Below are 12,942 nucleotides of genomic sequence, written 5' to 3' on the forward strand. Positions count from 1 at the left end.
TTTCCCTTGATATCAGCGCCTCACACTCCATCCCAGTAGGTGGCGGAATATGCACCAAAAGCTGGTTTGCCAACCGCCATTAAACATCATCATAAGAAGAAGAAGAATCCACATCCGGGTCTTGCGCTGCTGCTGGTGTGCAGACATTCGGTCCCGAACACAGCGGACCAAAACAGCGGTCAAACCCGACACTTTCCACGTTCAGGACGCTGAATAAATGGGAATGATGCAGCCTTGGTTTAAACAGATAAGGGTGATCCGCTCTTTCATAGACTGAATGCGGAGCAAAACAATCCGCCAGCCTGTCTCTCTCACCACCGCCGCGCTCAGTTTATATCTCTCTCTTTCTTTTCGTCCTTCTCTTTTATCTGGTTTTTACCTCCTCCACTACAGAACTGTCCAGGGCTCATTTTTAGTGGGTAAGTTTCTTTGCTCTTGTAATATGCCTATGTGAATGATAGAGCTAGCTTGTTAGCATGTAGGCTAAGGGAGTAGGCGGGTGTTGTGTGAGCTCGGCGGGTTAATCTGTCGTATGTGGCCGTCGCATGGTGCGCTGAGGGCCGCGGGTCTGACAACACAAGCCTGAGGCTTCATATGGGCCTTTCGTTAGCATTTAGCTTGCTAGATTGTCTGACCTCAAACCTTAACAGTGGGTATCTGCCAGACTCTTAACTCATATTTTCCGATTACATCCACTAGCCCATTTCACGTTGTCTGAATGTTTCAGTCAAACTGAAGGGACCCAAACGTCAGTGTTAGCATGAAGCTAGCGTGCTAACAGGCTCGCGACACCATGACGTAATGCGGAATAGAGGCGCGTGAACATGCGGCAGGTCTGCACGCGCAGACTTTCAGTTCACTGCTGTTCAGCACTAACAAGGGCAAAGAACATTGATTGCTGATATCTCACTGTAAAACGCGAATGTACTCCAGCAGTAAATCCAGTCTGCAGCAAACAAATACAGGGTTCAAGGCTTGGGTTTTATAAATTGCACTGGTTTTGTGTTCAGAGTGAGCTGTGATAGATGTGAGTGGTGAATAATGGTGAGAATGCATCGGTAACGTTACTTGTCTATTTTTAGTATATGAGTGTGTAGTGTGCGTTGCAGTGCGTTAGCTGATAGCCATACATGGCTGAGAACCCGCTGTATGTGTGTCTGCCTGCCTTTGTGTGTGTGTTTACATTTGTTTCTTGTGCGTGTTGGCATGCCATAGTTTATTTCTGAAGTGACCACTAGCATGACAAGACTTCTGTAGTTTCGGTCAACATGAATTATAAATAGTGGTCTTGTGCTGGGTGTGTGTGTTTACGCTTGATTCGGGTTAGCATTAAACTGCCCATTAAATGTTTTACAGTTCAAGTAAACAATTGTTTTAAGTCGACATGAAATGAAAATGAATCCTTAATGCATAATCCGAAGGCGAACGACAGACTTGTTTCTGGTGACGTATGTCAGGCTTCTCCAATCATTTCGTCCGCTGAAACCTCGCCCCTTTTGTACAACTGACTGCATGCTGGCATTCAGATATGTCTCCATCAATCAACAACCAGTTAATAGAATCAATTCACCCCTACATATTTTGTATTTTGTACATATTTCTGTAATCCATTTCACCCAATTACCTAATTGTAATCCATATCATTAATTACCTCAAATCTGTTACTACTCCTGTTTCGTTGTAACTTTAATGCCATCTTAAGATGAGTAGGCAACGTCAATTTTTCCTGTTCTTATTTGGATTGAAAACCTAAATTAAATTGGCTTTAATTTTTGCATATAAGAACTACACTATATAACTATTTTTTTTCTTGACTGACATGAGTATTTTGCTTATTCTGCTGAGATTAAAAAGTTGTTGTTAAACATTTACTTGTTGCAATTTCATACAATGTTTTAACACTTGAACAGGGTTATTGAACTGTGCAATTGATGGGTGGGAGAGTCAGTTTACTTTAAAGTTGAAGTATATAATTTGTGTACCGCAAGTGTCACCAAACAGAATTGTCTTTCATTGTTGAGACAAACATGTCATCCTGCACTAGGGCTGCATGATTTTTTGTAATAAAAATGGTGACTGTAATTTAAAATGTGATTAAAAAAAAAAGACAAAAAACTGTTTGTGGGGATGCAAAAAAATATTTTTTTAAAATAAGTAATAATAATATTATATTATTAATAATAATATTATATTAAATATATTATTATAAAGTATAATAATAATAATAGTTGTTGTTATCTGAAAAAGAATATGTGAATTATTATTATTAGTCGCAATAGTAGTAGTTGTAGTCGTATTTATATTGATATTTAACTTTGTAAATAAAGAAGTGCTTTAAATCAGTTGGTAGGTAATAGGGTTGGGTTGATAGACGATGCCGTCGTCCATCGCCGATGGCTGACAGACATCACGATGTTAAGCTGACATCGTGATTCCCCCACACACCTCTCCCACAATCCGCCGCATCCCAGTTCCGTGTTCGGAAAGGAAATGAAGTGTACTACAGAAACCCTAAAGGGAATAAATAGCCTACGAGATGGGAGGATAACAAAAATATTTAAATACTTTTTCTCGCAATTATATCGTTGGGTAAGTATAGGCGACTGTATATAAATTGCGGGCATCAGGGAGCCGCTATTGAAACCTTTCACGTACTGTAATGCAACAGGCTACCGCTAGCAAGCGGCTAACCTTTTAGTGGCTCCGTATAACTCGTTATTTGTTTCACGCTTTGGGCACACCCCTAACCCCGCCCCCCGATGTTATCGTCCATCACGATGTTTCACTGTAGACATCATCCGATGCCAATTTGGTAGACATCGCCCAAGCCTAGTAGGTAACAGGTATCGAAATTGAAGGTTTTTGAGAATTGTGAAATTTTTACTGGTATTGACTACTGAAATTTAGTACCATGACAACCCTATACAGAATTAATTTTTCGATGAATCGTGCAGCCATATATCTGGCCCAGCTGGGATGCAAATAGCAAATATTTTGGTGCTGTAAGTGGAATATAAATGAAACACTTTTTTTTTATATTGCTCATCATCATTCTCAAACTTTTCTGTACTAGATTTCTAAGCCGCAGAGATGGGTGCGTTTCTGGATAAGCCAAAGATGGAGAAGCACAACGCTCATGGTGAAGGCAATGGCCTGTGCTACGGCCTGAGCAGCATGCAGGGCTGGCGTGTAGAGATGGAGGATGCGCATACCGCTGTCATCGGCCTGCCCAACGGCTTGGACCCCTGGTCGTTCTTCGCTGTTTACGATGGGCATGCAGGATCACAGGTGGCACGTTACTGCTGCGACCACCTCCTGGAGCACATCACCAACAACCCTGACTTCCAGGGTGGAGGCGGAGGAGGGTGTCCAGCCGTGGAGGCCAGCGTAGACAGCGTGAAATCTGGAATCCGTACTGGTTTCCTGCAGATCGACGATCACATGCGGCAGATCTCGGAGAAGAAACAAGGTGGTGCCGACCGCAGCGGCTCGACCGCCGTCGGTGTGATGATTTCACCCCGCCACATCTACTTTATCAACTGCGGAGACTCAAGGGGTTTGCTGAGCCGCGGAGGGGCTGTGCACTTCTTCACACAGGACCACAAACCCAACAACCCTTTGGAGAAGGAGAGGATCCAGAACGCTGGAGGATCTGTGATGATCCAGCGCGTCAATGGGTCCCTGGCAGTGTCTAGGGCTCTGGGGGATTTTGACTATAAGTGTGTGTATGGTAAGGGTCCCACGGAGCAGCTGGTGTCGCCGGAGCCTGAGGTGTATGCTATCGAGCGGTCGGAGGTGGAGGATGAGTTTATTGTTCTTGCTTGTGACGGGATCTGGGATGTGATGGCCAATGAGGAGCTGTGTGATTTTGTTCGTTCACGACTGGAGGTGACTGATGATCTGGAGAGGGTCTGCAATGAAATTGTGGATACCTGTTTGTATAAGGTGAGTATAAACAGGCTTTTACCAGGCTTATCAGATGAATGCTTTTGTCTATTAAAAATACAATGAAAATGTAAAATCACAGTCTGGAGATAAATCACACTTGTTGATAGTTTACAAAGTTTGTTTCAAAAGTTTGGGGTCAGTAAGAATTTTATTTATTTTTTATTCAGCAAGGATGCATTAAATTGATCAACAGTGACAGTAAAGTGACTTGCTACAAAAATGATAATTTGTTACAAAAACTTTTTATTCAGCAAAGCATCCTGAAAAAACAAAGCATCCCTTTCACAAAAATTTCAAGCAGCAGTGTTGTCAACATTGTTGATAATAATAATAAATGTTTCTTGAGCACCAAATCAACATATTAAAATGGTTTCTGAAGGAATATGACACACTGAAGACTGGAGTAATGGCTACTGAAAATTCAGCTTTACCATCACAGAACTGATAAAAAAAAAAAAAGTTTAATAGAAAACTTCATTTTTTTTTTTTCACAATATTACTATTTTATCTTTTATTGAGGCATCTCTGTTTTTAATTTAAGATGAGGAAAATTCGTTAAGTTTAGCTTGATGAAAACAAATGTTGTATAGAGTAATGGATGATTTTTATTTTGGATGACTTTGGTAGCTTCATCTATTTCACTAGTGCATAATGAACATATGTAACTCTGTACTAAACATAAGTTGTTTACATTTTTACACAGAGTGTTCATAACACGATCTTCAAGTTTTAAATGATCTCCCATTTTTACACAGTGTTTCATTGGTATTAAATTTTGGTTTAAATTAGGGCTGCACGATAAATCGCATGCGATATTTAATGCGCATCTTGTCAGAAAGCCGGTTCTGTAATCAGCGGTAAATCTCCATCACCTGCGGGCTTTCACATTGAGCAGCATTAACTACACAGAGCCGTTGTTCACTGATGAGCTGCGCAAAACCACGTTCATATTCACGCGCTTTTTTGTGCAGCTCGTCATGAGCAGCATTAACTACACAGAGCCGTTGTTCACTGACGAGCTGCACAAAAAATCGCGTGAATATGAACGTGGTTTTGCGCAGCTCATCAGTGAACAACGGCTCTGTGTAGTTAATGCTGCTCAATGTGAAAGCCCGCAGGTGATGGAGATTTACCGCTGATTACAGAACCGGCTTTACTGATAAGATGCGCTGTAAATATCGCATGCGATTTATCGTGCAGCCCTAGTTTAAATTGATGAAACCCTCCCTTCTTCTGTGTTTGGACAGGGAAGTCGTGACAACATGAGTGTTGTGTTGGTGTGTTTCGTCAGTGCACCGAAGGTTTCCCCTGAAGCTGTCAAAAGGGAAGCAGAGCTTGATAAATACCTAGAGAGCCGAGTAGAAGGTATGAGCTAACCTTTACAACCTTCTGCTATTAAATGGAATCGGTAATTCAGCTGAGCCAAACTTGATTGATCTGAATTGTTGTTGATATAACAGAGATCCTGAAGAGGCAGGGGGACGAAGGTGTGCCCGACCTGGTACATGTGATGCGCACGTTAGCATCTGAGAGCATCCCCAACCTACCACCTGGAGGAGAGCTGGCCAGCAAGTGAGTACCACACAATCTCTCCCTCTCTCTTTACTTAAAGTTGCAAAACCTAGTGATCTGTCAGTCCAACATTTTGTGAACCATTCATAGTTTTCAGTCACGTGACTGGCTCGAAGACCTAGCGGGCAAAACATCCATAGAACTGCAGCACAAGCCCGTCAATTTTCTATCTGTTCCAATCCAAAAATATTTAGACCAGCTCTCAAAAGAATAAAACAAAGATATGTGAACTAAATGCAAATTTTGGCCATGAGCAATCTATAAAAAGCACCCACCGCAATATTTCAGTCACTAAAAACACAGCACATTCTAAAAGTGCCTTTAAAACAGTGATATTAAAAGATCAAATTCAGTACACACCTTATTGAAGATGCGTGCTTTATGCAGGCAAGCAAATGAACCCGGGATATGAAAGCAATGCGCTAAATGGTTAAGCGTCTTCTTTATAATGTTTTTCTATGGGAAAACATTTAAAGGGGTCATATGATGCGATTTAAATTTTTCCTTTCTCTTTCAAGTGTTACAAGCTCTTGGTGCATAAAGAAGATCTGTAAAGTTGCAAAGACTAAAGTCTCAAATCCAAAGAGATATTCTTTATAAAAGTTAAGAGTCAACCACGCCTACCTAAAACGGCTCGTTCTAACACGCCCCCACATGTCTACGTCACGATGTGGGAAGATTTGCATAATGCCACCCAAATGTTCACGCAAAGAAAGAAGGCGTAACTTTTATTCTCGCTGTAGTATAGTTGTTGCTGCCGCCATGTCGTGAAGGCGCTGTGTGCTTCGTTGTGAAAGCGAAACTACTTTGTTTGACCTTCCAATGCGATGCAACGCGTAAAAAGACAGTATAAGTCATTATAATTAATAAGTTATTATATTAGTTAATATTTCTATATTAGTTTTCTATATTTTAAAATGTAATTTATTCCTGTGATGGTAAAAGTGAATTTTCAAGAGCCATTACTCTAGTCTCACATTGATTCTTCAGAAATCATTCTAATATGCTGGTGCTTAAGAAACATTTCTTATTATTTATGTTGAAAACAGTACAATATTCTTGTGGAAACCATGATACATTGATTAAAAAAAACATTTGCCATCTTTTTTGAAGCTGCCAGCATTTGTTTTACATTATATTCCTATGGAGTAAATGGTGTTTTCAAAAAAGTCCTGAGCGCTTTTTTAAACGCCACCTTTTTCTGCAGCTCACAGCGTCTTTTCAAGTTGAAGAAATTTAAACTTTTCTGAAAAAAACATCCTACGTCAAGCGCCTTTTTGACTGCTGACCTATGACAAGCGAGTAGCGAGACCAGTCATTTCCATAACATAAAAAAATGGAGAAGGTGCCCAAAGATAGACTTATCGTACTAGTTTAGACTTTTGTTTAGTCTAAAATATTCTGCAAACCATGCATCATCCAACTGGAGCTCCTGGACTAAATTGTTGTAAGCACCATACTGTTAACATCGTTGTGAACCGACATTCTCCTCCCCGTTAACTTGAAAAGCCAACGCTAGAGCCAACTCTTTCTCAACATTTCTGCACCACACAGCCCTAGGCTACTGTTGCAGCTGTTGTTATAGCAACGAAAGACGTCCTCGGCTGCCATTTGTAACCAAAACGCTGCCAGCTTTTTTTTTTTTTTACTGAAAAAATGCCCAATTCAACTTTTTCTTGTCAGAGAAGACACCAAGTGTGAACACGCCCTAAAAGTATAAATTCTTTCCGGGAAAAAATCCTGCTGTTCCAAAACTTTTGAACGGCAGTGTATGTCCATGTCATATTTCACCCCAACATCCAAATTGGTGTAGGTGCACTCTTGAGTTCAGAAAAATGCTCTCCAAGCCAACCAGACTCTGATATCAAAGAGACTTGGTCTGCGCCAACAGCTCTCTAGTTGCTGCTCTTGAAGAATCGCATATAAAGTTCCATTTTGCTTTTAATGAGGCAGCTCAGTAGGTTTTGCAAAAGAGGTGATGCTTCTTTCCCTCTGTTTCTTCTCTCAAAAGCTCATACCTTGTCTCTGTGTTTGTCATAGGCGGAGTGTAATTGAAGCAGTATACAACAAACTTAACCCATACAGGAATGAGGATACAGTGAGTACATCAGCTTGACCCTGTGTGGGTATAAATGCTGGGAAGTTTGCTTGCATGGTTTTTGTTGTGCTGTAGAATTCAGTCGCGTTGCACGATTTTGTTGTTTGTCACCTTCTTAAGTGTTCCAGACTTTCGTTTTTTCATTCGTGCATGTTTCCATTCTGTTCCATATTATCTGCTCTCATCTGACCGTGCTGGATAGGCTGAGCTGTGCTTTGGAAAGGGTTTTTGTTGAGTGCAGGGTGGAACCCCTCAAATTTGTTGAACAAACCGATTTTACATTTAAAAGAAAAACTTAAATGTTGATTGAATAATTTGTCATGGATTGATTGGATGATTATAGCTCTCTTGATTCAGAACAGTTCTTGATCTGAAAATAACTTAAGACGTGATGGTAACGTATAGGGTTGTCAAAGTACCAAATTTCAGTAGTCATTACCAGTAAAATTGGACAATTCTCAAATAGTGCCAGTTTCAATACCATCGAAATTTTTATCTAACACTTTATTTAAAAAGATAAATGCAATATAAATATTAGCATTAAAAATTAAAACCGTGACATGTAGTCAAGTTTTGTCATTTTTAAAGTTTTTACAGTAATTACTTTAAAGTAAAGGACAAGCAATAGAAATGATAAAACTAGACAAGCATTTTGACCAAGAAGTGCATTTTAATGTTTATGAACATAGCTGCATTTTACCATGACATGTGATTGCTCTTTACAATGTGGCATTTTAAAGCATTGTTTTTTATTTTTGTTTTGTTTTGTCTTTTTTTATTTTTTTTTATTTTTTTTATATTTGCTTTCTAGTGATACTTTTGGCATCCCTAGTGGCACGTGCATGATTTTATTTATTTAATTTTTTTTTTTAATACAAATCCTCTGTGTGTATCCATTTTTTTGTTTCATATAGACTGGATTGTTAGTGTGTTAGAAAATCAGGCACCTTGGATGCTCTTTACTTCAGCACTCAGCACTTGATTCTGATGCTTTTCATGACTACCAGCCTTGACCTGCCACACCTCAGGCTGTTCTTCCAGTTAGTCACATGTATTTTACAAACCAGTTCAAGCCTTCCCAAAATAACAGTGGAACCATTCATTGTTTTGTCATTTTCCTTTCCTTCATATTTATTAAATAATTTGTTCATGTTATATTTGTTTATAAGGGGCAGTTCAGCCTCAATCCAAGGAACCATTCTTTCGAGTAAAAGTTATAAACCGCAGTATTTACCTACTTAAACACTACCATTCAAAAGTTTGGAATCAGCCAGATTTGAAAGAAAGAAAGAAAGAAAGAAAGACATTAACATTGTTTTATAAAATCTATTTCAAATAAATGCTGTTCTTTTAAACTTTCTATTAATAAAATAATCCATTCATTGTTTCCACAAAAATATTAAGCATCATAACTGTTTTCAACATAGATAAGAAATGTTTCTTGAGCACCAAATCAGCAATGATTTCTGAAGTATCATGTGACACTGAAGACTGGAGTAATGACTGCAAAAATTTCAGCTTCACCATCACAGGAATGAATTACAATGTAAAATGGAAAAACTTTATTTTACATTTTAATAATATGACAATGTTGCTGTTTTACTCTATTTTCAAACGATCAAATAAATACAGCCTTGCTGAGCAACATCTTTCCAAAAAAAAACTTACAGACTCTAAACTTTTGAATGGCAGTTTATAGAATCAGTGAAATTGTCGCAAATCATACCTATGTAATTTATTGCTCAACCCTAATTTTATGTAATAAATGCCTACCTTTAGGCATCACAGACACTAGCTTAATTGTTTAATATTTAAAAAACTAATCCTGCATTCTACATGTTTATCTGTAGTATGTCTCAAGTCTGTTCATCCTTTATCTCTGGAGGTCGCCATTCTGACCAAATGAGCGATGCACCTCAAAATCCCCAAATAGCGTGTTGGCACACAAACAACATCAAGTGCTGTAATTTCTGTCATTTGCAATCAGCGCATCAGTTTGGCCATTTTAACCCAAGATTTGGATCCCTCCATCATTTCCATCAACATTTCCTAGAATCCTCCTTGATTTAGCTTCACCTGTGTTTCATTCTGTGTCTCACACAAACATGCATTTTCCTGAGTGGTTGGCGGTTGGAGCTTGGCGGGATCTCACAAGCTGCTCTCCTCCTCTCTCCATTCAAGGACTCTGCATCCACGGATGACATGTGGTAGCCCTGCCCCTTTAAACACTGCACAGAGTTTACAACCCTCCAGTACCCTGCACAACAACCTTTCCTACAGGACCCGGCACCAGAACCCTGCACAAGAACCCTCAACTACTACAGGACCTGCACAAGAACCCTCAACTACTACAGGACCTGCACAAGAACCCTACCACAGCCCAGCTCAGCTGCTCTGGACTGTTCGGAGGAAGAAGAGGTGGAAGAAGAGGAAAGGAACGAGGGCTCCCTCCCCTTGTTCACATAACGTTCCCTCTCAGTGCTAGGCAATGGTACCTTCTGGAAATTTTCTGCATACTCCTCTGTCCCGAATCAGTCGTTTTCCAAATCCTTTTATCCTTAACATCACCCTCTTAAAAAAATCCAACACTTTTTTTTCCATTTTAATTTTTTTGTTGTTGTTTTTTTGGTGTAATTAATTTGATTCACATTTCCTTGTGTGTTTGTATATTTCAGCTTTTATTTCTGTGAAGTGCAATTGTCTTGTACAAAGAAAAGCCTGTATCAAATTCAGCTTGATATTTAAGTTTATAAAAAAAAGACAAAAATGGCACACCTTTATGCCCTGCCTGCTTTTGTTTCCTCTCCAAAAGCTGAAGCCCAACACATCTGCCTCCCTATTTCCTTTCACTTCTTCTTTTTTTTTAAATTTTTTTTTAAACAAAATACAACTTTTTGTATTGTTACTTTTTAAGTGAAACGGGTAAATGATATGGGCTCACAGTACAGTAAGCTTTTTTGTAAATCTCACAGCACAGATGACAGTAATCGGTATGTTCTCTCAGTACTACTGTTTTTCTTTTTCTGGTGGGGTGGGTATTTTATTTTTTATTATAACTTTTTTTAATTTTATTTTACTTTTTTGAGGAAACTGCTTTAACTAACTTATTCTAAGCTGAAGTTGTGTGTGTGAATGAGTGAGTCTTATGAGAAATCAATGGTGTTGTGTATGTATGTGTGTGTGTGTAAGAGGATGCATGTTTGATCCACCAAACTATTTCCATAGTGCAAGGTGTGTGTGTGTGTGCGCGTGCATTGTGAGTCTATTACCTGATGCGCTAACCCTGATTATCTTTTATCATCAACACTAGGACTCTTCTCTACAGTGTTCTGCACTACTGCAGCACTTGATTTTTTTTAAGATTAAGTTGGTCTGGGAACATCTTAAAGAATCTCCTGCACTTGCTGGAAAAAAAGGAATTGTTAAGAAGTACTCCGAACTGGGACAGGCCCTATTAAGTGTGGTTATGTATGTGTCTGGTTGTCAGTGCATATGGTCTGAATGGATGTGTGCGATTGCATGTTTATTGTGCTTAAAATTGTGGGTTTAATGGGGGATATTTAGGCTTTTGACACAAATATATAAGGCTTTAGCTATAGCGCTCAATCACCCATCTGCACTGCTGAGACAGTGATGAGTGAATGCTTTCTGAGATTAACACTCAACTCTCAGATTTTTCTTCGACATAAACCATTCGCTTCATCTCGTGTTGATTTATGTTATCTGTTTCTTAGTTTTTGGATGTGGTGATTTTTCTTTCCCTCTCTCTCTTCAAAGAACAAATACAGTGTGATGCAGTGAGCTGACCTGGTTTAGGCCAGAGCCCGCATGTGTTCCTCTGACCAATAGGGAGCGCAACAGAGTACTGTTTGCTGCTAAAGTGTGTGATTGAATCATTCGTTCATTCATTTGAATGCTCTTAGTTGATATTCTCCTACACCTTTTCCCCCAATGCTGTATGTAACGTAGTTCTGAATTAATTTAATAGTATTTTTTCAGAGAGATTGTCACTTGTTTATTTGTCCTGATTGTCTGAAACGTGACGTGGTAAAATCACCCCCTTTGTCCTTACCATCCCAAACTAAATTTTATGTATGGAACAGATTATATGAACAGGAATTCCCTTGCATCTGATAAATATAAATGAGCTTTTTAGTCTAAGTCCGTATATTTGCATACTGAAAAAAGGGTAGGTAAAATAATAATTTCTTTAAGTCTTTTTCGTGAACCTCACAGGGTGATTTATTAAACTAATATTGTAACAAAATGACAATCTAACAGTGTATAGCTAATGTAAACGGAAAAATCTCCCTGTATTCTCTATGCTTTTGGCTTGTGGTATTTTGTTTGTGGAATGGTGAGCTGTGTGTTTTCCCCAGTGGAAGCTGGAATGTTGTGTAACAGGAGGATTTACGAAATGAATCTAAAATTAACAGGATGTTTTAGGATGGTCTTGGAGGCCAGGATATGTTCATGTGTCTTTAAGCTTTTTTTGCAAGCTGCGTGGAATCACTCTTAATAGGATACTGTTGGATTGCTTAACCCCAGTTTGGTTTTATATGGCTTAAAAGTAATTAACAAATTACGTGACTCATGGACTGCTATTATACAGATTCTCCTTCTTTGTAAGATGCCCAGATGCTTTTTAGATCAGAAATACAGAATTCGTAGTTGCAAGATGGTCATAACCACAGGTCTATTAAGTGGGGAGAGGTTATGTAATGATTTACAGTGAAGCATACAAGCCCAGTTATAGATGATGGAGATGTTTATGAATGTGTTTTTACTAAGTTAAGTCTTGTCACTGAACTTGACAAGGGCATTTTACAAGGAATTTAAATGACTCATGAACCATTGCATTTGTCTTTTGCTAAATATGTGTCACAAACCTTTAGATGACCCCTATTTTAGGTTTAGGCTCTGAAATCCTATTTCTGTGGTCTCAAGCTCTATAGTGTTAGCGTGGTAGCTCATTTCAGTTGATTTATTCAGACCTGCCTTCTAATGTATAAACCCAAGTGATTAATGCAGCCTTAATGCCTCCTGCAAAACTCCACCCCCAAACCCTTGAGCTTTACTCGAATATTACAGAGCTCTGTACAGAAATGCACCACAATTTTGTGCTAAAGGGAACTCAATTTTATAGCACGGTGTGTAATTCAGTGGTTCGCCCTCACACATTCTCATAGACACACGTATGGTATTTTACTCTCGTGAAATCCCACCTCCTACCCCAACAGGATTATTTTTGCTGATTTCAGTCATCTGCTGTCCTCATAAGCTAAGCTAGTTTTGTTAAACAATTGATATGTATATTTGTATTC

General features: G+C 39.0%; 1 protein-coding gene and 1 long non-coding RNA gene across 4 annotated transcripts in view; both read left to right on the plus strand.

Moving 5' to 3' along the window:
* The window catches only part of LOC107673902 (uncharacterized), a 17,197-nt gene extending 5,603 nt beyond the window's left edge, over positions 1-11,594 (plus strand). For both annotated transcript variants that reach the window (XR_001632445.1, XR_001632444.1), the window contains exon 2: positions 10,850-11,594. This is a non-coding gene — a long non-coding RNA (uncharacterized LOC107673902). The remainder of the gene's footprint in view (positions 1-10,849) is intronic.
* Positions 111-10,972, plus strand: LOC107673900 (protein phosphatase 1A). 2 transcript variants are annotated; one of them, XM_016467708.1, is made up of 6 exons: positions 111-419; positions 3,074-3,945; positions 5,196-5,313; positions 5,409-5,520; positions 7,561-7,618; positions 9,800-10,972. In XM_016467708.1, the coding sequence occupies exons 2-6, from the start codon at positions 3,091-3,093 to the stop codon at positions 9,827-9,829; spliced, it is 1,173 nt and encodes a 390-aa protein (XP_016323194.1). In that variant the 5' UTR covers positions 111-419; positions 3,074-3,090; the 3' UTR covers positions 9,830-10,972. The 2 variants fall into 2 exon arrangements, with proteins under 2 accessions (XP_016323194.1, XP_016323195.1); XM_016467709.1 differs by lacking the exon at positions 9,800-10,972 and adding an exon at positions 8,533-8,894.
* Positions 11,595-12,942: the final 1,348 nt, after the last annotated feature.

The sequence above is a fragment of the Sinocyclocheilus anshuiensis genome, unplaced genomic scaffold, assembly GCF_001515605.1.
Source record: "Sinocyclocheilus anshuiensis isolate Anshui unplaced genomic scaffold, SAMN03320099.WGS_v1.1 scaffold292, whole genome shotgun sequence".
In the NCBI taxonomy this organism is placed as follows: domain Eukaryota; kingdom Metazoa; phylum Chordata; class Actinopteri; order Cypriniformes; family Cyprinidae; genus Sinocyclocheilus; species Sinocyclocheilus anshuiensis.

Excerpts from the sequence above, each read along its gene's own strand:
- LOC107673900 (XM_016467708.1), top strand. The coding sequence starts at position 3,091 with ATGGGTGCGTTTCTGGATAAGCCAAAGATGGAGAAGCACAACGCTCAT. Across the intron at positions 5,521-7,560 it reads GGAGGAGAGCTGGCCAGCAA|GCGGAGTGTAATTGAAGCAG; the intron begins GTGAGTACCACA and ends TGTTTGTCATAG. Across the intron at positions 7,619-9,799 it reads CATACAGGAATGAGGATACA|GACTCTGCATCCACGGATGA; the intron begins GTGAGTACATCA and ends TCTCCATTCAAG.